This window comes from Etheostoma spectabile, chromosome 12 (assembly GCF_008692095.1).
Source record: "Etheostoma spectabile isolate EspeVRDwgs_2016 chromosome 12, UIUC_Espe_1.0, whole genome shotgun sequence".
Taxonomy (NCBI): Eukaryota; Metazoa; Chordata; class Actinopteri; order Perciformes; family Percidae; genus Etheostoma; species Etheostoma spectabile.
The window spans coordinates 8320419-8348014 of NC_045744.1; the positions used below are offsets into that span (position 1 = coordinate 8320419).

General features: G+C 43.3%; 1 protein-coding gene across 1 annotated transcript in view; it reads right to left on the reverse strand.

Annotated features, from left to right (window-relative positions):
• LOC116698870 (zinc finger protein 521-like) overlaps window positions 1–27596 on the reverse strand; it is a 90670-nt gene that overhangs the window by 28089 nt on the left and 34985 nt on the right. Inside the window, 3 exon segments of the mRNA XM_032531091.1 lie at window positions 18877–18909; window positions 19273–19357; window positions 19539–23050. Of these exon segments, the coding sequence (XP_032386982.1) occupies window positions 18877–18909; window positions 19273–19357; window positions 19539–23050 (3630 nt within the window).

Genomic DNA, 27596 nt, shown 5'->3' on the forward strand with positions numbered 1-27596 from the left:
CTGGCGCAGAGAGCTCTGAACAGACAGCAGTACACACATGCTGAGGCACCCCTCGCACGCTCTGTCTAATATAGTGGACATGCACACTCTCTCCAAGCTGTAATATCCATGCACAGACACACGTCCACGCACAGATATACACACGGGAACAAACACACATACACACAGTCACACATTCACAAAAAGCTTCAGGTAAATCGCATACACAGCCTCAAAAACATACGGATGCAAGGTAAGTGTTCCATGCATGATCTGCTTTCCCTCATCTGCATAAAGATTGAATATATGATAAATAAACAGATACTAGGAACTGAGTCAATACATGTTCAAATTTAAATGTGCACCGTCTGAAATGGCTCCTCAGCTTGGGTCCTTTTTGCAGAAACAGCACCTGATGTCGGTTGCCATAGTTTCTATTATGTGTACAATATAAGACAGACCTCACATAATAAAAAAAAACAGTGTAAACCGCAGAGTAAGAAAGCACATAGCTAGCTCAACAGCATGTATCATAAGCCCTGCCGGCTTGGTGTTTTTTTCAATAAGCATATTATAAAATTAATAAATACATTTTTTCATGTGGCCAGGAACGAGGGTAGGATTTCCCAGAGGGCTGGTTTAGCTGTCCGAGTTACCCACTCTATATATCTGTGTATTTTTCTCCTTAGATGATGCTCAGAAGCATGTGTGAACGGTTGAGTCCACCCTCAAATCGCAGGGACGTCCTGAAATAGTCAATGGGACCTGAAGGGGCTAAAGATCACTGCAGAAGAAGCCACAGAGGCCTTCCTGTCAAAGGCAGTGCTTTCAGGGGGCCAGGGGTGAGGGGGAGCCAGAGGGAGAGAGCCAGAGACATGACACACATTTCATTACACTTAAACCAACTGTGGGTTCAACTTAGAGCCCTGGATTTCCAATGGCGTCTCAAAGGATGGAGTAAGTGGAGGTATAAGAGAATGTTTTTTTGACAAAGAACACAATGGGTAGGTGGACAAAGGCAAGCAGCTGGACTAATTGCTTGGGGGCTTGTAGGAATATTTTTCTAAGTACTTCTGAAGCTCAATTTAGTGGCGTACGTCACTCTGGTGAACATTAAATGTAAATCTCACTCCGGCTGCAATTAGAAAGGCTATCATAATCAAAAGTTATATTTCACAATGGTTGCATATATTTGTAATTTATCTAAATGTGTTTTTCTATGATTACAGACACTGTCACATTGCTTCCAATTTTACAATTTTTTTTTAGCTTTTGTTATTTATCTTAAGGTGATTGCAGCATCAGAAGAATCTCCTCTCGTCCGTGTTTACTGCCGTCTGACGGCTCTGTTTAATTTCTGCCCATAAACACGTGGGCCTTAGACGAGAGCGGAGAAAACACTACTTATCCCAGACATGCCCAGAGTGGTCTTTTCAGGGAGAGCTCTTCTGGCCTTGCACAGAGACTACTTGTCCATTAAGACTGTCAGAAGATGCTCTCAGAAATGATAGGCCGTATCTCTGGAGAGGTCTGCAGGGAGCATGCTCAGACTGGGGCTGGAGTTTAAAGAAGAGTGAGCTGGATGGGTGTAGCACAGTGGGCAGTCATGCACAGGGTTAAAACTGAATCTGAGCACTATTTCATGGCTTCCCAGCTTGGGTGTACATTGTCGCTCAGCGATGTACTGTAAAGACACACTTCCTGTCATCATTGCTATGTTATGGAAAATATAATTTGCAGCCTAACCTACTTTGTTTTACAAAGAAATGTCTATTTAAAATTCCTTGGAGTATTGTCAAAAGGGCTATAGAATTACAAAACGCTATTATTATTGCTCGCTTGGGGGGGAGCCCTCGCTCATTAAGCTTCTAAGATGTCGTGGGTTTTGATTATTCTATCAGCCTCATTCTCCTATTATAGTGACAAACTCCTGCTATTTTGTTGCCAATCTCCTTCCAGCTGTCACATCGTTTGAAAGATCACAAAAACCTCCAAACACGCTTGTGATATGTCTTCAACGTCACCAGACATCGCTTGATTCCCCCATTGAGTTTGCAGGATTAACTTGAGGAAGAAACGTCTCATATTTCTTAACTGGTTTCTACGTCTGACATCAGAGTGTATGAGATTCTAGCATACTGGTATTGTCCAGGGGAGGGAACCCTCACTCTAACCGTCAGCGCTCCTCCAAGTGGGACAGAGATGATTAAAACACACCATGGCTGTGACTGACAGACTCCCCACCGCTTTTAGAAGATGACATGTCTCCAAGCAAAGCAACTCCTCTAATTTTAACTCTGACTACAACACCGACCCCCTCTGTCAAAACCCACAGAAAACAGCCATGCTGAGATTCTTAACTACAGTAAAAGTGCTAACAACTAAACAGAGAAACAAGTTAAAAAAAAAAAAAAAAAACAATAAGGAGGGTGGAGACAAAAGGGGTGAGAAGGTGCCATTTCCCTCAGGTGCACACAAACAGCAGGAACCTGTGAGCTTGTGACAACACCTTCAAACATTTCTGTTACTTTCACAGAAATATCTGATGCTGATGCTCCAATGTGATGCTTCCACAGCAGTCTTGTCCCACCGCACATTCAAGTTGGCAAGCTCTTGGTTACCAAAAAGGAAAAAAACACCCTCCTAACAGAGTGTGTTTGACATTTGTCATGACAGGAATACAGTGAGAGGAAAAAAAGAAAAAAAGGAGTAAGAGGTGGGAGGGGAAGAGGAAAATGGAGGAGTGGCAGAGGGAGATCGATGTGTGAAATTGTATGTGTGAAAAAAATCATTTGGCATTCTTTGGGTTTATAGCAGTTTTCATTTTTTGATGATAAGGAGGACAGAGGGGGGGTTTCCTGTTATTGTCACATTGTGTAGAGCTTGAGGTCGCGTACTAAATGATTCACAGAAAACGGAATCTTTTACATTGGCGTCAGCATTCAGCCAGGCGCCCTTGTGGGGGAATTCTTTTTGTGTGTTTTTATTGAAGTCTGCACTGAGCGCGCCCAAAAGCTCTGACAGGGGGCCCCCGAGGGCGCTTGTCTTCACCTCCAAATCATAAGATGGAGAGACGAAGCTCCCTCTGTGCTCTCAATTATACCCCTCAACACCCCATCTCACACACAGACTCGCAAACCTGCCCTCCCCACCCAAAAACTAAAACAGAGTAGAAGAGAGAAGAAAATCCTTCAGTAATACAATCCCTGTGGATTCCACGATCGCTTTGCGCTGCTGGAACAGCTGACAGGCTCGATGCGGCGGGTCCATTCCCTGCGGTCTGTCAGAGTTGGTGCTACAGCATGACGGTTAGTACTTCTCCAGGGATGTGACTCCTTTGCCTGCCCCTACGTGCCCCTCACATGACAAGCCCCAGCTCTGACCCATGGAAGCACCGTAGCTTTGCCCCAATTACTGCTGCAGGTAGGTGCAACTCTGGGTTACGTGCCCCCTCATGTCTCTTCACCTCTCCCATTCTCCCCAGTGAATGGGAGACCCATCTGAGGCTTCTGGCACATTCAGAGGAGGTTGCTGGGGGGGGGGGACCGGCAAAAGGGGCAGAAGGAGGCATGGGTGTTGCAAGGGGGTTGGTGTAATTTGATCAGAGGGCACAGCTGCATAAACAGGGGTATCAAGGAATTTCTGTCTGCTTGATGGAATTGACTTTGCATGAATGGCCCTTCTTTTCCCCCAAAATGGGCCGTTTTCCACATGTCTCAATGAATATGACAACAGCTACAGCAATATGAGCATAATACTGGAACTACAACACCAACTAGGGGTAGCTTGAGTCTTTTCTCGAGCTGTGAAATTCTCCCTCTCTGGCTGTCTTTGCTAAAGACCTCATCCAAGTCCTGCTGCCTGACCTGTCAAAAGCAGCCCCATCCTCTCTAAAATGCCCAAACAAAATAAACCAACAACCGCTGGCAGGGTCAGAGGGCAGCTGCTCTGGGTGCCTGGACTCTGGCGGGCCCTCTGATTGGTGGAAAGGGCAGTGAGTAAAAGGGAATCTTTTCAAAGTGAAATCTCCAGCTGATGGCTTAGAGCTCCACACCCCACAGTTTGTTTCTCTTGCTGCTGTCAGGAGTTTTGCCCGAGCCATTTGGACGGATTAGAAAAAATGTGGGAAGAGAAAACTCAACTGGGCAGATTGTGTGTACTGTAGGGTCTGAGTGATGGCTTCAGGACCCCTCGGAGAGTGATAAACCTTTGACCTTGACAGCCCCCTGTGGTGACCCTTGACCTTTGGCTTTGTGCCACAGACTCAGTGAGACAGGTGCAGGCAGGAGAGTGACCACACCCCCACTGTCCAGACAAAAATTTCCCTCATCTGACCTACCTATCCCGATGGTCTAAACTATGTAGGAAAATAAAAATCCACCACTAACCAGAAGAACAACAGCTGATATTGCTGAGTAAATTAGTATTTGCATGGGATTGTGACATAGCAGAATACAGTCACACTGCATTTACTAAACCAATACTGTAAAATCTATACCAATACATTGCTATCTGAAACAGCTAAAGGGAAATGGGAGAAACAGGAAGAAACATAGGTAGGGGGTACAAAAGCTCTACACGGAAGCGAGGATGGTTTACAAATGGATTCACTTCCGCTTCCATATTATCAAAGTGGAGGTGTGTGGTGAGTGACGGCACAATGACACGTTACACAGCCTCATTTTCGGCTGCGCAGAGCAGCGGGCACTAGCTCCAAGGTCGCGCCAGTCCACGCCAGCCTTTCTGCAGATCCATTTCCACTCCCTAGGCACTTCCCTCATGTTGTTGGCCCAGTGATTCAGTGCCTTGCATTAAGAGCAATTCACCTGCCTCTGGCATCCCTGCGGCACAGGTCCCCTGGGGAAACCAGGTGGAGCATAAAAAAGTTCCACATATGGTAAAGTCAAGCTGCTCGGAGGCTGCCGAGTGTCTGCTGTGGGGATAGAGGCTCCTAAAAGGCCCAGCTGGTACTTGGAAAAGGGCTTCTGCATTACTACACCTCAGTGTCTGTTTGGGCTCCCCTTTGGAAAGTGTTGGCCGGCGCACATGACCAGCCATTTTAGATTTCTCCCTCTACTCTGCCTCATCCCTCGCTCCCTCCCGCCTTCCAACTGGTTCTGTATCCAATTGAACATTTGGTCCTCCACTGCTGGTTAATCAAATTCCTCCATCTGGCCCCCCTATCCCTGTGGAACACAAAAGGTGCAGCCTGAGCCCGGGTCCAAGTGCATATTTGGAGGGAGGAGGGGGATGGAGACAGGGACTGCCTACCTAACTTACACAGCCCAGTCAACAAGAGCAGGTAGAAAGCACGAGGCCAGGCCTGATCGTTTTGGGCAAACAGGAACAGCTTGGGACTAAGTATCAGAGCCCTGCTGTTCATATAGAGCTCAGGGACGACAGTGGGTTCATATGACAGTAGGAGGGTTTTATGAGCTAATACCTCCACATACACTGTAGAATACAGAGTAGAGTGGAGCCTAAGTACTACTGGATACAACAGAAGGGAGGCACTGCCCTGACTCTGATGTTATTTAGTCTCGGTGGCAGTAGAGGGCACTGCTATTGGAAAACACTGCCCAGGAACAAAGAGAAAAGGGGAATGAAGACATTAATGGTGAAACTTTGATTGTTTTCTTCCTACACTGCTTCCTTGAGTTCAAGGTAGCAGTGTGTCAGTAACTAAGCAGTGTCTAAGTCTGTACTGCGAGATCAAAAAGAGCTATCTTAAGATATCACACAAAGTGATCTTTTAATCCCCCAGAGAGACTGAGCAGCCTTTACAAAACATCTCCTTAACTACATATTTATTAGATAAGACCTTTCAAAAAGCAGTCCTCCCGCACAGTTAAACAGGTCTTTTAAGGGCAGTCACTTTCACAAAATGCTTCCCTTACAACTGTGACACATCCAGCTGATCACTTCTGCTCTGATTCAGCAGGAGAACCTGAGGCGAGGTGAAAACGTGGACATGAAATGAGTCACAGATATGGAAACACATGGCATCTCAAGTGCTAACTCTACCCATCCATAACATCTATTGTATGATTTCTATTCATGTCCAACCATCCTTTCCCCTGCCAGGTGGCAAAACATGTGTCAATAATTAAACTGCTTTTACATAACAGGATACAGGAACACAATGCAATTTGCTCCCCATATTTCATTGGGCCTTTATGAAAGCACATGAGAGAGTGTAATTAATCAAACCACTGGAATATGTGAACGGCAATTTCCAGTTAATGGCACTTACAGGGATTGGGTCCCTTAAGCACCACGTTCTGTCTACCAAACGAGCGGGATTCATTTTCATCTTCATAGTTCAGACAATAAAACCTGGTGCGGATGTTAAACAACACCCAATTGACATTAGGAAATCTGAAAAAACAACATCAGATTGGGTCCATGTGGCCTGGTCTAAATGCAATGTGCCTAGCTCAAGTTAAGGAGAAATTGATACTGTCACATGTGTATGATTGGTGTGCTTGGACAGAAATTAAGATTCTTTTAAATGATCTTGCTTTGACCTCAAACCAGAGTGTATGTTCTGTATTCAATTAACCACAGGAGGCTATCTGCCTCCAACCAGGGACAGGATGATGATCATTCCCTGCTTTTAGTGGCTTTCTGTGAGAAGATGGTCCTAGTCTAAATGGCACCCATGTCCCTAAAAGTGTTTCTCTCTCCCCCACATCTCTTTCTCTCTGCCTCTCCAAAGACTCCTCTAAGTGCAGCATCTTGTTTCAGTAATTCAGCCAGGGCAGAGACAGTGGATAGAGGAAAGTAATCGATTTCTCTCTCATTTGGTTCCTCCTAGACTTGCTGTAAGGCCTCTTGGGGAGTTCTGGACTATTGGACAGGACAATGTTATGGGAAAGAGTGTCATTGCATTTAAGGTCATCGTTACACCAAGGTTTCATTTTGAGTGCATTTTTTATTGGTGTGCGGAACAAAGTAGACAAACAAACAATGCTGCTGCCATTTCCAGGATGGCAGACATCAAGATATGCCCTCCCTTTTCATAACGGCATCGCCATTCTAAATGATCGAGAGAGATATCATGCACTAGAGCAATACGATCCACTGAAGAGATACCCTCTGAAAAGTGCTGCTGTGTACCAAGCTTTTAGTAAGGTCCATAGGTAAACCTTATGTCTATAAAAAGGCACCATTACTAAATAATTTAGAGGAAATGTCTTTACTATATGAATACTATTTCTGCTTCATGCTTCAAATCATCTTTCCAAAAGAAGGAATGAAGAGAAAATGAGAGTGGAAAGAGAAACAGCCATGCCACGGAAGATTGGGGTTGGAATAATATTATGCTTTTGAGTTTCACTGCAATATTAGACATCCACAATTCTAAATGAATTCCAACTATTTTTCTCCCATATTGAATACAGGCATCACGGTTCAGCACATCATGCAATAATATTGTGTTTGTTTGTATCACTGTAACATGGCTGCTTATATAATAACTTATTTTTTAAGGAACAGATGTATGTTTTTCCAAGTTTGTAATGTTTGAAGTTCATATAACAAATTCCAAGAAGTATATATTGTATGTTAGAATGAAAATTAGCATTAGTTAAAAAACAGCAGTAAAATTACAGCCCATCTGTCCCCATAGATAAGACTGAGCATTATTGGGCAGTGCCAGTGAGGCCTTTTTTGGCTTTTTAGCCTCCTTACCTGGCTTTATCAACAGGTTTGGGGTTGGTTTAGAGCCCTGTCTACAGTTTGCATCTCCTCTATATTTGGGCCCTTTATGGTTTCTAATCATTCATTCTGTGTTTCAACTCCACGCCAGCCTGCTAAATTCTTAATAACAGTCAGTACCTCTTAGGTTGAGCTTCCATTCATTTACATCTGATTGAGATATTCTAGCACATACCAATTAAAAATACAATACAACTACCTGCAGATCTTGGCATGTATTATTTTCAAAATAGAGGCCAATCTCGTGTGTCATTAAGAGTGGGGCAGCTGCAATACAAACAAGACAAATCTATCTATTGTTTATTACCTCCTCGGGCTTTTTACCCAGAGGGCAGAATAAGAGAGGGAGGGGCAGAGGTCAGCGTAATTACCATTCACTACATCCTTGGAGTCAGACAGTGCTAAGACATGCGTTGGCAAATTCCATGGCAGCATCGTATATCACATTACCATAAAGCCCCAAAGAGCTAACCTTTGTTCAATTCCATTTGATTCTAAGAGAGGAAACAGTCTCACTGACAGCCTCATCCACCCTCAGTGTTTCATGAGTTCAGTTGTTTGTCTTTCAGTCTTGTGACTGCTCTTGCTAAAGATGTGCTATTCCAAAAATAAAGTGCCAGGGGACATGGGGGATCATTGAATCATCCTGGGTAGAATATCACATCATCTGGAGAGCTTCAAGGTTCAATCTCAAACTCAGCCTGAGTAAAAAGACAGTTTGTGTTGAATATAACCCACAGAGTTTAGCTCCAAGCCACCCTATAAACATGGTCTAATTCAATAATTGTATATTTCTATGGTTGCTCACATTCTGATTAACAGTTACATTGATTTACATTTTCTTCACAATAGTGTGCCCTAAAATTCACCTGAAAAGCAATCTCCATTTTGGCCTCTGCTGACGAACAACAAAACGCTTGCATTTGCAGCATCAGTACACTCTAATATGCCTGTTGACTGAAAATGAGAGCACCAGTGCTGACAGAATGTGAAATACTGTTACTGAGCAGAGGAGGCTTAGTGACGATGTCTTCAGTCATGCTTGAAACCAATGGCTTTGGCTCTCAGTGGCAATCTTTAGGTGTCGCAGAAGGACAAACGGTGCTACATATAATGAAAGAAATGTAAAGATGAGATGGGGCAAATTGTACATCAACAGAGAGAAACGCACAGACGTGAGAAATGTAGACAACATAAACCAAAGGAATAAAAACACAGGAGTGGGCAAAGAGAGCAAAAGAGAGGCAAAGTGGAACGATTGAAAAAGAAATAAAGTACGAAATAAAGAAAGAAAGAGAGAAATAAAGAAAGAAAAAGAGATCTGTGAATTTCCCCTTCCTCCCCTGAGACCCCCCTTGATGCCAAGCATTCATCATCCAGCCTCTAATATCAGTTATTCTGTGGCTCCTCTGCTTACAGCAGAATTAATTTCTGCTTTAATTACTCTCATCGGCGGAATGCTGATGAAGGAGAGGGACGAGGCATTCTGGGACTCGGGCCTCATTCCACCGCTTTAATTTGAATGAATTCCACCCGGAGACGCTGGCAAACAACTGGCAGCCGAGCCCCGGGAGCCACTCTGGGACTGCGCAGAGGAGCTGCAGCCATGGCCCCCACCAACCTAGCTACCTTGTGTGTGTGTGCTTGTGTGTGTTTTACTTGCCTGTGTCTATTACGTGGAGCGTGTTGATTGTGCGCAAGACTGAGCGTCGAAATGAAAAGGTAGTGAGAACTCACAAGACGAACATGGGAGAAAAAACATTGATGGGTTCAGTGATGAGTGTGTATACAGCATGTGATCATGTTTATAGTTTTTGTATGTGGGCGTGTGCGTATGCATGTTTGCATTCATATACATGTATTCATGAATATGGGGTGAGAAAGTAGAGCTGCAAACGAGACACAGTCAGAACAGAGCCATATGGACACAAAACATATGAAATATGAACAAGATTGCTGACTGCAGCCCACAGTGTAACATAAGTGTTGGTTGGAGAGCAAAAAACATTAATAGTTAATTTGATTATTCCAGATATGGCACATCATACTCTACAACAAACCCCCAGTCTGTGTATCATACAAGAACTAGCAGTATAAAAAGGAAAACTATGACATGACTGTATGAATAGGAACAGGCTGCGTGTAAGATGCACATAGTCTATGTTTGCATAATGACAACAACTGCAGAAACAGTATAGTACCACAGCAACCCCGTCAGAGGAGCAAAGAGAGGGGCCATAATTGACTTTTCTCCAAGCCAGCTTGGTAGTTACAGAATGTAGCATATTGGATAAGGATTGTGATTGATTATGTGGGTCTGCCATACCGATTTGTTTGATTAAATGTAACCATGGGTTTCTTTTCCAAGTCCTAATGAAGCAGCAATTTGAAACTGAGAGACTGGAGGAATCAGAGCCAGGCTGCCTTGAGCCTCACAACATCTATCTGTGTGTGTGTGTGTGTGTGTGTGTGTGTGTGTGTGTGTGTGTGTGTGTGTGAGGCTTCATCACACAACATCCTGGCATTGTACCTCTTTTGAATATAATAAAGGTGAAGAAGTTTGTTGTCTTTTTGATTCAAACAATTAAGACAACTAAACAACTCATTAAAAAAAAACTCTGATTTTATGCAAAAAAAGTCTTTCTCTTGCCAGAATAGCCTGACATAATAGCAAGAATGGAAATTCAATGAATAATTATGTGGCATTTATGTCTGCAGGGAAAACACACATTTCCCCTCACAGCAGAGTAACATAACTATAATTAATATGTATGTTGACATTATATATGAGGAAGCTACAATCTGGGGTGAAATCACTCAGTAGCGCATTTTTATCATTATCCCACATAACACCATTCATCTACTCCAATTTTATGTTTTGAGCCAACCCTCCTCCAGTTCAGCAGAGGGCAGGGAGGTAGGTGGGTGTGCCCTCCACTGACCCTGAAACCTCTGGACAGGTGGGCGGTGGCCTACGTGCACTGTCCGTTTTGGCAGCAGCTCACTTACACTCCCCGGCAGGGAGCTCAGGCCATGATGAGCAGCTGGGTCGCAAACACTAAGCACATTAATATCTTCTTAATGATAATAATCATTATGGCATAAGCACCTTCCCCAAAGTGGGAAAGCTCACGGAATGTGCCAGAGTAGCATCGTCGTTAAGGTAAAAAAACGGAGATGAAATGACTCTTTTAATGGGCAGCAACTTACAGCCACCAGTATAATGCAGACACTAATGTAATAATGTGATAATGAGATACACCGAAGACACTAGGGAAGCCAAAAACTCAATGAAACCAAAGTGAATGAATAAATAAAATTTGTACTTGAAACTTGAGTTGACACAATTACCACTAAAGATATTCATTATACATACTGAATGCTAATATAGACTTGACTGTATTACAGATATATGTTTTAATTAGTACAAACTATCTCATATTTTAAGGCCTTTCTGGAGTTACTGGAGTAAGTCACCTCCTTGTGTCCCTGTGCCTTTGAATCCATGAAGTGCTACAGCATTTCCCATATACTCGTCTCATTTGTTATAACTGTCAGTATTCACCTATCATAGGCCATTATGTGTCTCATCCAGGTTCATTATTGAAGCTAATGATCTGTTGTCCTCACCGCTCCCCATTGAAAGAAGACTACATTAAAAGTCTCTTACTAACTTAATTAGTAATTATAAATGTTAAAGATTAATCAGAGAGTGAGTAGCTTAAGGTTTGCGTCTCTAGGCAGCAGAGGGACAAATGGAGAGACAAAGAGGCCATGTCGCTTCAGTGTTCGCACTCAACTGTTGTGCTGGAAATGGAACGAGACATATGAAAAAATGGAAGTGTGACGATTTTATCTCTAATGAATGTCTGGTGGGTTTTTATCACTGTGTCTGAACATTAAGAGACACACAAAAATACAACATAATATTTCCAATTTAAAAATGACTCATGTATATAGAGCCTACTTGTTTTAAGCAGTCTTAAATATACAAATATAGATTGTTGTTTACTTTCTATAATCTACAAGCACTACTACTACTAGTTAATATAATGCTGTTACAGGAAGCAGCATTTAATATGGTAACCTATGATGCATGCAGTATTCACATTATCTCTTTCTAACAAGATGGAAATAGATCCCCTTAATTAAATCCTGGGTGTACACTAATTCCTTACTAAATCTGCACCTCTCAGACAATTCCACATTAGCAGTACCATGCACTCCAGTAAACATGCAAGCACTGATATCAACATTAAACCTTAATAACTAATAATGCTTTCATCCAGGAAGTTCCTGTGTGATTTCCATTAAAGTGGGGGTGGGGGTGGGGGGGGAATCGCCCAGGACCATCTCCCTGTTTTCCGGAGCATGTTGATGTTCAAGCCGGGGGGTCGTTACTCTTGGTGCAGGAGGGAAAACAAGGAGGAACTTCAGCTGTGCTGAGTTGTGGGACGGAAGAAATGTAAATTGCATTTCTGCCTGAACTTACACCATATGTGTAAGAGAAACTGTTTAAATACTAACAAATCAGTCAGAGGAGATGCACACGGCTCTAATCGAGCCAACGAAAGAGTAAATAACAATGGACTATAGCAAGGATGACCAAAGATTTTACAGTAAACAACGAGGGCTATCCATTTTGTAGCAGCTCTGCCCTCTCTTTTAGAGGAGAAATGCCGGTGCTTTGACTGTTGAGCAGGGAGTCCTATCACACAAGACACACAGAGTGGGGTGATGGCGGGGGGCTGGCCGGTGGCCCGCAGCACCTGAAACCTATTAGAGAGCTTTGGAACATTCCACAGGGTTCTTCCACTTTGGCCAGAGGGCATCGTAAAGGTCCTACTCACAGAGTGCGACTCAGACGCCGACAAACAACCAGCAAGGTGAAACACTAAAACTAGAGTCTGGTATGGAAGACATCTGAGTGTGTGTGTGTGTGTGTGTGTGTGTACATATATATATATATGTATAGTCAGAGAGAGAGAGAAAGAAAGCGAGAGAGAGAGAGAGAGAGAGAGAAATGGCAACATTTTAGTTTTGTTGCTTTAACTTGCCTGTGGTCCCAGTTGAAATGAGAAATGTGGTCCAAAGGCAATGATAATATTTTCTGCACTTAGATTCACAAGGTGTTTGTCTCCATAAGGGAACACTATGATTAAAACATTTACCGTTGGCAAGCACAGCAAAACTTTTATCAACTTTTTATCAAATGTTTTGCCATCTGGACTTAAAACAGTAGGGGCCCAATAGTGCGCTGACACTAAAAACAAACATGCATAAACACACACAACTTGCTGCCAAATTTCTTGGAGATAGCCTTATCTTCTCCGCTATGTGTGTGTATATATGTGTTTTAGTAGTACCAAGGCTCATCTCTTTGGCTGGATCTGTGTCCATGCCTCAGTGTTATGCTCACTGGGTTTAGCTCTATGGGTGTCTGTGGCCTCTCCTCTGGCCGCCCGTGTCCATTTGCTCTGCGGGTATGGCAGGCCTGAGCTGACAGATGGCCGCCCCTCTCCATTCCGCTCCAGAGTAACACAGTAACTGGTTTTTCCTCCGCCGTTGACCTTGCCACAGCCAGCCAGCAATCCAGGCTGGCACTCGGCCTGTCGAACAGGAGGGTAATGAAGTCCAGCGCTGCTCACATGATTATTAAGGCTTTGACGCTGGGGGGCCTTTCAGAACCCTATCCCCCTCCCCTCTCTTCCCCTGTCTGCCATTCTTACAGCCAAGTTCGATGAGGATAGTAATTCGTTACATGGTACTTTGTAAAACCACCGATGGGCACCATAAAGAAAGCTAAAACTTTTTGGTGTCCTCTTTTGGAGTCTGTTTGTATTCTAAAACAAACCTCTCTACACCTATGAAGCGTACTTAACAATTTTCTTTCCTGTTATGCAGCATATGATAGCTACTGGCATCCCAGCATGCATGTCATTCCAAAAACAAACTAAGTACGAGCCACTACACAAAGTTAGATCAAATCTGTCACACTGCTATTGGTGCTGACAACTTCTAAAAGCAATGCACTTCAGCAGCAGGGCACCACTACACTCTCCCTGTAATTCTCCCTTACCACAAGCATCTCTAGGCACGCTTGGAACCCTGGTCCCATCAGGGCCAAGCTGGGAATTGAGAGGTGTAGGTTGCAGCTCTGACCTTTACTAAGGCAGGACTGTCTGTTTGCACTTCTCCCATAAGCACCCCCTCCAGTCAGACTGCTAAGCAACCACATCAGACCAGGGGTGTGCATGCACCTACGGCCTTGGTGACTTCTCAGAGACCATAGGGAAGTGGAGTAATGCAGAGGTTAATTCTGATCATCCAGTATTTATGGGCTTCACTTTAGAACAAGGGTTGGCATTAACACTCTAAAGGAGACATCCCTCCTGTATATCAATAAAACATAGCCAGAAGCACAGGAAGAGCCTACCTTTATTCAGGTCGCCCAAGTCCCTGACTAGACTTGCATAGGAGGTTTCAAAAAGTACACCAGTGATTCCTTAATTAAATAATATCTTTAAATTCAAAGACAAAATGTAGGCTTTTTGCAAATCTGTAACATTGTCTCTAGCGTGTTACATGTGGTGAGGTAATCATTCTAAAGCATAAAATGATTAGTTCAACAAATGAGCACGGCTCAACAAATCACTGAGAAGAATTTTCCCCCGACATCACCATGGTGACATCAACCAACCAATTGCAATGCAGTAAGGGGCAGCAAGTGTCCGCTCAGAGTTTGTACAAACAGGCTGTATGAACTGAGAGCATCAGATATTTTCTCACATGTTGGCCTAGTCTGTGGAGTGTGGGGAAATGTCAGGAAAATCAATAGATAAGGACCACATCAGCCTGAGCTTGTCTGGCCTAGCAACAGAGCATCCCCATGGTGATGTCAATTACCCCTGCTTTACAACAAAAACACCAGGAAGAGCAAACCAGTTTCTGCAATGCTGTACAACTTTTAATGCAGTCTCCTGGTTACATTGAGAACTTTGTACGAAACTTCTTTTTTGTTGTTGTTTCCATCCAGAGAGGTGTAGGTAACACAGTGCATGTGAGAATCTTATTGATAGCTCTCTTTTTTTTTTGCAGCTCACTCTGTTTTCTATTCTCCTCATGGAGGCCACATTAGTTAGGGAGAAGTGTAATGTAACGAGCAGTAAGGTGCGCATAATTGCATATTAGCAGCAACACACTTGGCTGCACGGGAGGTGACTGCGCTAACGAATAGAGAGGCATTATTAATCACCAATTAATAAAAGCAGGCAGATATCACACTCAGTATATGGCACGCATGGATTCCTTTGTTTCCACTAGCTGGTCCAAGCCTGTTCTCTTATTTATTTCATAAGATTGATCTTGTTCCTGTGCTGTGTTGTCTATTGAGTTCTGACTCTTATCCAGCCCCTTAGGAGTCAAACAAGGAGTGTTTGGCCATGTTTGTTAGCAGATTACATGTGTGTGTGATCTATGAAGGAGTCCCAGAAACTAAGGGAACATCAAGACACACCCAATCAAAGAGGATTATTGTAAAAAAAAAAACAAAGAAGGAAAATACCAAATTCTGTTTATACACCAGGAGAAAAAAAATCACTTAATAGAGTAGTAAATGTGTTGCCACCAGGGCAGAGACAGCGATGGAGACCATGTAATCAACATACACTGGCCAAGTTGCTCTAGGGGCCCAAGACAAGAGGATATGTGTCAAGGATAATTTGTGGCCTTTAGCAAGAAACAAAACAAGCCTTCCAGCTTCAAATACTGTTACAGTGTGCCTCCTGTCTGTTTCCCCACTGACAGCCAAAACAGTATGTTTTGCCAGGTTGGAGCACGATTAATATGAAAATGTGAGAGCTACTGAGGCAGAGGAAAATGGAGCCATAGTGGACTGAGAGAGGGGGGAAAGAAGAAAGAGAGAACAGAGAGGAGGAGGAGAAACTAGAGGAGAGCTAAAGGCCTCTCACTCGCTCTCCTCTCCAGCTCTGTAACGGCCCACAGTGCCTGCTTCACACAGAGCGGCCAGCTGTACAGCAAATGTGCCTTTCCCTTTCCGCCCCCGAACCTTTCCACCCCTCCAGTGCCCCCCTCTGCCTGGGCCGACCAGGCCACCGACTTCTCTCTGTGAGAGAAGGCTCCTCCCTCACTTGGCTTCAAGCTCACTGCTGTCACCAACCCAAAAAATCCGTAGAGGTGACCCCAAAACACTTTTCTGGAATGTGGTTTGGTTTGTTTGTTTACAATTGTCCTTCTGAGCACTGCCACCTTGGCAATGGCTGCTTGGAATGGACAGGAGTGAGATGAGAATTGGATTGAAAGCAGATTTAACAAGAAAGCTAAAACCCTTTTCACCCTTTAAATCCCTTTAAGACAGAGCCCACACTTCAAAACATGTCAGGGCTCTGAAAATCCACACAGGGACATTTGAAAAGTGCGATAAATGGGCCAAACGTGCCCCCCATGAGGCTCCAAATGTCATAGTTTACAGAGGGGTCAAAGTGAAGCAATGGGGTGGCATGATGGCATGCTGATAAAACCAAACAGGCTTTTGTGTCAATGAAAGACCTTCAAAGGTCCTCTTAAAAAACACTTTGTGGAAGAATTGTGATTTAAAATATTTTATTTCCAATGCAATTACTACAGATCAGGATGACAAGTTGAATTGCATGACAGATTTGTTTTCTAATCTGAAAGAAAAATATAAATAAAAGGTTTGATAGTGACTGCAGCAGCTGAAAGCTGTATAAATCTGTGTGTCTCTAGAGAAAAATCGGACACCCTCAATTCTGTAAGTGAGCCATGCCAAAAAACTCTAAACTAAAGAGTGGCCAGCTGTCTTCTGGCCTGCTATTAAATTGCTCCTTGGATGGTGGCGATATCATTTTTTTCTCCATAGGAGTATCACACCAGGTCCCCAAACAGAGCGACCAGCTGTACAGCAAATGTGTACTGATCCATCTGGGCCCTAGCAGGCTGCGGCCTCCATCTTAAAACACGTGGGGCCGTTCACAGGCTTGGCTTGGGCTGGTCTGCAACACACCCCTCTGCACCCATGGCCACCTCCTTCCCTTTAATTTACTTCTATTATCATAGTAAATGTTGAATAGCTGGGCATCTGAGCTGCGCTTTATGTCTCAAACAGGACCCTCATCGTCTGAGTGTAATAGCCGTGCATCAAAATGTGCTGGCAGACGTACAGAAGAGGCAGTCACGAGCACCACGGACCGTTAGGAGGAGGTGAGGGTGGAGGCTGAGTGCATTTGCTTTAAGGAGACTATTGCATTACAAAGGCAGCTAATATGGACTTGTCTGGGTGAGACAGGCTCAGGTTTTGTTGTTCCATACACTTAGCACTATGGTTATGTCACGGCACATCACTATATATAGAGTTATCAGTGTGAACTGACACCATGGAGCGGGGCATGCATGAAAACAACACCCCTATGAATCCAGCGTCTGCTCCATTACCTACGCTAATAACGCTGACAGCTGAGCGGAGATGACCCCAGCCCCCTGTTTCCCCTCTCCTGTGCAGATGGCCATTAAAAGGAGAAAGTGTCCCCTTTTCAGTAGATAAGGTATTTAGAGCTTTTCCAAATGAGTATTTTTTTTTCTGTTTTTGGCCCAAATTGGCTTTGCAGTGATTACAGGCTGGATTGAATTTAACCCCATTCTACATTAAAAGAGACCAATTCTTCCGAACCAATAGATTGTAAATATATACTGTACATATATATCTATATATATAGATATACCTCTTCAGTCATATATGTTTTTTATTTTTGAATTCACTTTCATATTTGTTTGTTTGTTTTACAAATGCAGTCACTTTTTGACAGCTTCATATTCCTACGGAAATTTCATTACAATGAGTTTAGTTTTCTCCATATTTTAGAAATCATAAAACAAATGCATCTAACAGAAACCCTTTTGAGAAGTCTGATGAAACCTGTGATCATGTTGAATACAAAGCAATGGCATATCAGAGAAGGAAGACATCAGACAATAACCCAATCACCTATCCTCCTGTTATCTTAAGCTGTCTGAATTCCACTGTTATGGGGAAACTATGTGCTTGTGCGGCTGACAGACATAAAATAACCAGTAGGGGGGTTTGTTTTCTACCCTCCCAGTGTGCTCCGTGCCTGCCTTTGCGAGAAAAAGGACTAATGCTGGCATGGTACTGTATTAGGCACCCCCAGTAGAATAGTGGGTGAGCAGATCGCAAAGATGAATACAAAATACACACCTACACACTCTCAGCTCGTCTCTCTCCTTTGCAAATACACCGAAGCATCAAAATCACAAATCACATGCTTCTGATTGTTTATGCACAAACAGTGGGTCCCTGATAGAATTGCCTACCGGTCCTGATAGAATTGCCCACCGTGTTTAAATTCACCTGCGCCTAGAAGCGTGTCCCAAACAGAGAGGCGGTTTGGTTCCAGATCAATGAGTCTCTCTCCCACTGAAGACAACAGATAATGCAGTGTAATGAAAGAGCCGCCAAACGAGCTGAATAAATGAATGAATAAAGGAACGTGAGACCGGAATTCAGAAGCCTACTTACTGCAGGCAAGACAACCTGTTTTCCAATTGTCTGTTCTCTTCAAATTATTCTGCCTGCATACAAATGACAACTAAAAGTAAAGACATTTTGAAAATGAAGAGGTTAGTCTTACACCAGCACTCTTTCTTTAGGAATCTTGTGAAAGAAAATGAGAATTTTGGAATAGATTTGTGTTACATAGGGTAATAAAATCAAATATCCATTTTTTCAGTTTATTTGACGTCATTAATGCAGAGAGCATGAAAGTATTGTATTCAGATCTCAGTCATCAGAACAGACTACTTAAGTGAGGAGGCACAGTAAACAAACAAACAAAATAATGTACAGTAGCAATGTGGAGATTTTTCAAAAACTATTGAATAATATTTGAAATTTTTGTTTGAATAAAATCTGTTTTGGTATTTTAATATTTAAAAAATCTGTATATTTCCACTACTTCAAACTACCTCCATACAGAGTGGTTTGAAGTGGATAGATTATGCTCCACAAGCATGCACACGTACTATATTTTACCATTCACATGCATGGGGAAATGAATATGATGGGTTTATAAATGCACAACACTGGGGATGCAGTTGATGGTCAAAATATTAAAATAATTCCACCTATTTGGTGATGTGATCCAGATACTTGTGAGCCTGAATGAGACAGGGTCAAATATTTTATTACATATATCACATCAGTCCTTTGTATGTGATTCACCTTTTTAAAAAGTATAAAAAAGATTATGCCGGAAATTTATTTAAAATGATCAAATACTAGTTTTTTTTTGGTGAAATTCCCTTAATGATTTGCAAATGTGTCGATGATGATCACCAAAAAATCATTCCCTTTAACATTTGAATCGCACATCTAAAAGCCACATTGATTAAATGTATGCTACAGTGTAGAAAAAAAACATATTTACATAGATATTACACAACAAGCACTGTTTTTATGAATTTGTTCCAGGAATGCAACAGAGACCATAATAAATGAAACAAAAAAGAGATATCCCCTACCCAGCATGTGATTGGCCACATGGACTTGGATGTCCCATTCACTGTAGAACACCATCTGACATTTGATGCACTGGTACGTCTTCTTCTGGAAAATAAGACCAAGAGGAAAGGGTTTATTATAATAAATTTTAGACATTAAATTATATTTCACACTAGAAATCACTTTATTTTACCAATTTAACATAGCCATACAAACAGAATTTTGAACCTCGGCATATTTTCATGAACTATTCAACCCCCTTCAATACAACACTAATTAACAATACCTCTTCAGTTTGTGAGGGACTGGCTCTGGGCATGGGGGACATCTGGGGGGTCTTGAGCTGCCCGCTGTTGCTGTCCCCAGCCTGTTCCCGATGTACTGTCTGCACATGGTTTTGCAACTCTGCTTCAGACTCAAACTTCACATTACAGCTAGAGCATCGTGTCTTGGCAGCGGTTGATGAGGATGTGGAAGAGGATGAAGATGAAGAAGAGACAGCTTTGCCTTTCCCGTCTCCAGGGCTAAGACTCTCCCCCTGGATCCATGCAGCTGTAGTTGTTGCTGGAGTGGTGGCTCCGCCATGATGCTGCTGTTGCCTTCCTCCGTTTACTGTTGGACTGGAGCTCTTGGAGCCAGCTACTGTCACACAGGATGCACAGAGTCCGTAAGGCAGTCCGTTGATGTCCAACTTTACCAGGTCTTGTTTAGACCGGAAATCTTTCAGGCAGGAGGCGCACTTGAAAGGTTTTTGGATATGTTGTTGCTGCTGATTATGAGAAATTATATTGCTGCGGCCCATGGGTTGGTGGTTGCCGGACATTGTCCCTGTCTTTTGCATGTGGAAGGTACCATGGATCTTGAGCTCCAATGTAGAGGTGACTGTCTGCATGCACACAACACAGCGGAAACCTGTCAGGGAGTTCCTTAGGTCGGGGTGCATCTGGCAATGCTCCAGGAAGTCCTCCTCACTATGCAGTGGCATCTTACAAATGCGACAGCTGCCTGTGTCCAGACTTTTGCTATGGGTGACCTTGTGCTCAGTCAGGGTGAGCAAGGAAGGGAAGCGCTCCCCACAGATGGGGCACATATAGTGTTTGACAGGTCCAAGGTGGGTCTGCATATGTTCCCTCAGCCCAGCATCAGAGAAGAAGGTGCGGGAGCAAACATTGCACTTGTGGTTGCCCTTGATCATGTCAGCTTTCCTTTTCATCATGGCACTCTCACCAGGGCGTATATTGTGGTCCCTCAACTGGTGGTTAGTGAGGAGTGAGTCCATGGTGTAAGATGCCCCACAGATGTCACAGCCAAACATGGGGTCTGCAGTGTCCACCTCTTCCTCACTTCCATCATGGCTGTTGTGAGACTCCACAGCAGGTCCAACTGCTGCCCCTGTACCATGACTGTTAGTCAGCAGACCATGTAGCTCAGCATCTTCTTTAGGTTGGCCTTCCCCGCCACTTACAGTAGAGCCATTTGCACCACAGTTCTGTGCCTTTCCCTCAAACACACAGTGTTTCTCCCTCAAGTGCTTCTCTAAAAGGATGATGGCATGGAAGGCCTTACTGCAGAAGCGACAGTTGTACTTCTTGCTATGGGTAGTGATGTGGCACTGCAGCTCCACCTCTGTGCCAAAGGACTCCCCACAAAAAATGCAGCGGTGGGCACGGCCCTGGTTTTCCAGATGGCTGTGTTTGACATGTAGCTGAAGGTCAGTCTCATGCCTGAAGTCCCAGTTGCAGGAGGTGCAGCGATACACCTTTTTCTCATTGCTGTGCTTTACAGCCAGGTGAAGCTGGGTAGACACCTTTGAGTCAAACACCTCCTGACACAGAGTGCAACGAAAGAAAACAAAGGTATGCATGTCAAGTAGGTGCTTCTGCAAGTCATCCACTGAAGTGAACTGCTTGTCACAGCTCTCACAGATGTAATAAGTGGAGGTAATAGTAAAGTGAATTGTCACATGCTTTAGCAGGGACTCTTGGTTGGGGAACTCTTTGTTGCACTGTGGGCAGGTGAGTTGAGGCTGCAGGCCATCCAGATGAGTTTTTAGGTGAGTCTGGAAAAGGTCTAGACTGGTATACTTGGCTCCACACTGGTTACATATGAACTCATTGGTAGTGCGTGAGGCTGAGCCACCTTGTTTCAACATGGTGTGTTCAACAGATATTGGAGAAGAGGGGCTGAGAGTGCGCAGGGATTTCTTTCCATTGTTAATGTAGTTCAGTGCCAGTGGAATGTTCTTGTGATTTTCCTTGATGTGCTTGTTGAGCTTCAGAACACTGTTGAATATGGGGGAATTGGTGCAATACGAACAGGAGTACACCTCTACTATAGACTCCTTGGGTGTTACAGCCAGAGGAGAGTCAAAGCGCAGGCTTCCCCCATCACAGTGAGTCTGACGAACATGCTCCTCCAAAGTAGCCTCTGTCAAGAACCCCATGAAGCATTGGGGGCAGAAGAAGGCATTGCTCTCCTTTGCCACAGGACTGGGAAAGCCGTGGGAGCAGCGAATGTGTTCCTGGAGTGCGTTGAGGTCACTCAATACCTCAGGACAGAAGTTACACTGAAGGAGGGCATCAGGCAAGCTGACCAACAGGGCAGCATGATCTTCTGCATTGTGGACCTGCTTAAGATGCTCATTTAGATTTAACAAAGATGGTAGAACCTCCAAACAAAACTGGCAAGTATGAGCCTGCTCTGGCTTGTCCAGATGCATGGTTCGCAGGTGAATTTGAAGCACAGCTAAACTGGAGAATACTTGCTTGTTGCAGTAGATGCAACTGTAGGAGACCTTAGGCTGTTTGGAGGCACGTCCTCCCATGTCTGATGTGTTTTGAGCAGCCCTCTTTCTCCTCCCCCTTGTCTTGGGCACCGGTGGAGCTGTCTCCACCATTGTGGAGCTGTCGACAGAGATGTTGGAGTCAGGGGTGGTGCTAGAGACAGAGGTGTAGCCCACAGTCAGCAAAGAAGGGCTGTTGCTATGGTTACTAGATTCAGGGAGTTGGTGGATGTCCATGTGAGCATAGAGGTCCTCAACAGACAGAAAGTGCTCAGAGCAGATAGCACAGGTGTGGCCCTTCCTGTCTCGACTGTGGGCCTGGTCAATGTGAGTCAGCAGGGTACCCTCGTCACTGAAGGGCTCATGGCAGTAAATGCACTGCAGGGTGGCACCCAGGCCTCCATCCTCTGATGGAGAGCACTCAGGGTGGCACTCGGCGATGTGCCTCTGGAGCTCCTCTGGAACATCAAAGCCCTCTTCACAACGACTGCATTTGCGAGTTTCTTTCAGCTTCCATTCATCAGATCTAGATAGACTTGAGCTGCTGCCGTCTTTGCCCCTTTCGTGTACTTGCATGTGGCCGTGGAGTGAGCTGGAGGAAAGGAAGCCTCGGCGGCACACAGGGCACTTGTGGGGTTTGTTAGAGGCGTGCGTTTTCATGTGGATTTTGAGGTGATCACTGCGGGAAAAGGCAGAGTCACACTCTCCGCAGTGGTACTTCTTATCACCGGTGTGTAGCTTCACGTGTCGATCTCGACTGCGCTTGTGTTTAAACAAGCGACTGCAAAAGGTACAACTGAAAGGTAGTTTATCACCGTGGCTTTGTTCGTGACGCTTGAGGAAGCTTAGGCGACTAAAGGACTTGTCACAGAACTGGCATGGGTATGGCAGGCCAGGGCCCCCTTCATCCTCCCCAAAATCATAGTCCTCGCAGTGTCCTGGAGATGTCTGATCTTTACTGGAGGGAGATGATGCTGGCCAAGAACATGATGGGTCATCCTCAAGATCACCACCGTCTGAAAAATAAAAGAGGTACAATAAAAAGAAAAGAGGGAATCAGTGGTAAGTCAATAGGAATAAAATGGGGCGAGAATGACAGAGTAAGCAAGAGAGGTGTTTTGTAAGACTTCAACACATTAGTTTCACTCTTTTGAATAGAAAAGGTGGGCCACTGTGGTGTTATTTGTCGTAGTAATGATACGGTTGTGGCGAATACATTTAGAATTCTTTGCAACTTAGACAATTTTTTCTTCAGTGAAAATAATACCTCTCCTTAGGTGTTATCTAGAAAGTTACACTTAAATATGCAATTTAAAGTATAATTAGAGAAGAGAATAAGTGGAAATACTTTTACCACAATTAACCTTGTATGAGGCCATGTAATGGCTTAGCCCACTGTGACTCAAAACACAATCTCTTTGACATTTAAAGCTAACACAAGACAATGAGTGTACTTTAGAATGTAAGCCCGGCATGAGGTAAATTAGAACAATTCTATTATTCCTGAACAATTACTTGAACATATTTGAAAAATAAGAGCCCTTGAAATGACCTTAAGACAAGGAAAAAAAAATCTGGGAAAAGCAGTTTTCAAGGGTGAAAGAGAAGATTAAGTGTGCAATTTAGACCAAGCTATGCATAGCCTTTAGGAAGCATCCATGGTAAAACAGATTATTTACATGAAACATGGGCTTTTAAAAACATCAGTCAATAGATGTCGGATTATAGAATATGCGTTATTATCATATTTGTCTGTGTGGTCTGCGCTAGGCCGTGAGGCAACTGATACAGGATGAATGAATGTGCCTTGTGCTGATGCAGAGGAGGGCATGAAGGGGACAGGGAAACGGATAGGGGAAGACAACCGAGTGGCTAACCATCTCACTCAAGGACAAGCAGGTGCAGAGAATGGCCGGTGAACACCAGTCCACTGACAATGCAACACCCATTTCTTTTACAATAACTTTAATGTGTCCCTTTTCAAATCGCTTCTTTGCCGACATTCCATTCCCCTGGTTCACTGCACAGTGATATGAATGGAAAACACAGAACACCACTTTCCACAAGTTCAAAAGGTTACAGACCACTTCTTCCCGCTGCAGAATTCTAAGTGCTGTGAACTTCCTTACCTAAATAAAACAAAGTAATCCCAACCCCTTCAGAAAAAAATTGTGTCAAAAGGCCAAAACTTGGAATGGGAAAAACAAGAGGAAACTGCAAAGATTTATGAGACGGACGAAGGAAAAGCACAAACTCTTTTCAGGATCCAACCTCTGTACTCTCCTTCAGCTGACAAATCTAAGTCTCTCTATCTCTCTCCCTCTCTCCCCCATTCTGTTGTTTTGCTGGGAGATCTGCCCTTTGTCAGGATATCATGCCCTCTCTGAGCACTTACCCCCATCAGGGCCTATCTTCAGGAAACAGATGGGGTCGGAGGCCATTCCCTTGCCCCTCCAAACTGCTGAAAGCGGCACATTGAGAGCCCACCTCCACACCGTGGCCCTCCCGGAAACCTCCCACCCCTGGCAAGGCGCCCACTCTGCGCACACATCTAACTCAAGAAGCAAACCTTGCCCGATTTACTCGCTTTATCTCTCACACATGTCTCAATGTTTTCTCTCTCTCTGGTTTGAGGGAGGATGGGTGACTCAGTGCTATGCCCTCCTCCACAGAGGGGGCGGATCTGCCCTCACTCACACTGCCTCCCAGGGTATAGGAGAAGAAGACAGTGCAAGAAGAATGACCCCAGCCAATGCCTTACAGTCAAACATATTGGCTTGGAGACAATCATATAAAACAAACAAATAAATGGGCATGTATACAAGGCTAAATTAAATTCTACTGTCTTAAATGAGGGTGTTTTTGCCTTAAGACATTACTAAGCTGTCAGGACAACATCATTCAAATTTTTAGGTTTGTTTACGTGATGTATATTATTTATTTAGTGCCTCAGCTACAATAACATATATACACAAAGCCATGTCTGTGGGGGACATGGGGGCGTTGCAAACATTGGGCAAATAGCTATGTTAATATTAGGTTTGTGAAATAGTACAGAAGTTGCTGTGTACTAAAACAATACAATTTTACAATTACAGAGTAATAATTATGTAATTCTTTTATCTCTGAATTGCACTTATTGTACTATTCAAGGTATCATCATATGACTAAAATATGTTGTATGTGTGCTGGACCAAAAACTCAGAGCTTCCAGCAGTCGCTTAGTCCTTTGTCTTACTCTATTGGCTATCAAAACGCCTGACTAAAAAAGAAAAAAATGTAATTTGTTTTTGAGCATTCAGAGCTAAAACTAAGTTTTAGGTACAATTGACCCTCATGGTCAGACTTACTACAGTTTTACTCTCACACAGACACACTCGGTAATAACCACACAGGAGAGCATGAGTGCACACCCTGCACACACACTCACAGTGAACAAATACTCAACAAACATATAGATGTGCAGACATACATGTACACATAGCATACACAGATACAAGCGCAATGGCCGAAACAAGTGTGTGAACAACTGTAGATGAAAGAGCAATCTTCCTCAGGAGACCTCAAGAGGAAACAGAAAGAGAGACTTGTTTTTTTCCTTCTTCACCCAGACAAGAAATGCCCAGGCCTCAGCAGCAGCCTGAGTAAATAAAAGAGCGGGCCTTACTTCCCTGTCTCTCGGGCCGGGGGCCTGTGCACGCCAGCACTCTCTGTGCTGCTGCCAAAGGGGATGCTGGGGCCTGAAAAACTACACCCTGCAGCTGAAGGGCTGTCTTTGTTGGTCTGCCAAGGCCTTCCTGAGCATCCTCCAGCCAACAGCCTGTCACGTCCTGGGAGGAAGACCTCCATCTTAAGGCCTGTCCCTCTCTGGGAGTTCTGTCCCTACCCCCTCCCTTTTTCCCTTTTAAATGTATTTTATATGGAACAAAACAACCTAATTTGGAGAGCTCCTATAGGGGATGGCATAAAATGTGATCATAGCCATATTTACTATAAATTTATCCTTAAGCAGCAGTGCATGAACACTTTTTTAAGAAATAAAGAACAGAAGTGTAGCCTAGTCAAGTTTATTAAATCCATATATGTAAGGTTAATAAAGATATTTGAAACAGCTTTATACAAATTAGTGTATGTGTGTGTGGGGGGGGGGGGTCTTTTTCTGCAAGTAACCACTAAAAATTCCCCCTTCACACGCAGGTCTCAGTTTCCTCTAAGCCAGTCTGAACTGCTCTTTGTGCACCATTTCCTCTATGTTCATTTATAGCACCCTTTCCCAGAGTAAATACTCCTGTTCAAACAAGCTCCTTAATGCTGGGAACAGTTTTGATTTTTGCAATTAATGGAGCCTATTTGAGGTTTAGCAAGATATATGAATATATTTTTAAGAGAGTAAGTCATTAATTTTCCCGATGACACTGTTTCCCTTTGGACTATTATACATATGGTGGAAAATGTTGTCTCTAAATTTTAAATGCTAAATAATACGCATAGTTTGAAAATGATTTTTCCAATTTAATTCTTGTAGACAGACACTCATAGTGTGAGCTGAGTGCACGATCAGAAAGAACAACATAACATTTTCAGCGCTCATTCTTTACACTTTTGTTGCAATAATTCCTATAATGTATACATTCCAGACTGAATAAGGTGTAATTAATTATCATGTTAAATATATTGGGGCTAAAGTTAAAGGATGTTTGATGTTACATTTGGTGGAAGTAAGAAAGTCCTTAAACATGCTTACATGACTTTAACATGAATGACTTTTTGCTGAAATACCAATAATAAATAAATAAAAGGCTATCATACAAATCTAAAGCAAAAGTATTTTTACCCTCATACTCAGACCCACCTGTCTGCCCATTTTTAAATGTTGTGAAATCTTTTTACAACAACCAGCGCTACACGCTGATGTCTTCAAAGTAAAATAAAAGACTTTTCACTGTAAAATACCACTTAAAAAATAATTACCAAAATATTTTCATTGTAGTGGATTTAGTGTAAAACTATGATTTTAAAGATATTCTGGGAAGTTTCTATTTCAGATTGATGAAAATAGCAATGATTGCCATGTTTTTGGGGGGGTTGTGAAGCACTTTTTAACCCATAAAGTGCAATAATTACATAAATAAGTAAAGTTATTTTTACATAACTTCTTACCTACTTCCATTTTTTAATCAGATCATTTGACATTTGTTAGCAGGCTTTGCCCAAAGTTCACTCTTAAACATAGTGCTTACTAAACAGGCATTTGGGATTCCACTGTTTTAACCCCTCCTCAAACCTTTCAGGGACCATGGTTTTGGAAATAACTCACTGCTGGCGTTCCGACATTTTTGTGTCCGAGGTCCTGGAGGCAGTTCAAGATGGCTTATCACTAGCTAACAGCAGCGGAGTACACCTCTTCTATGGAAAGCCAAACTCTTATCCAGGTCCAGGACCTTATCTTATCAGAAAAGTGTTTTTGCTATCACTCATCTGCCACTTCTATAGCAAGCTTGACTTTGTTCAAAAGCCATTCTAGTGAAGCAAAGCATGGCCATGTTTACAGCAGCCAAACCT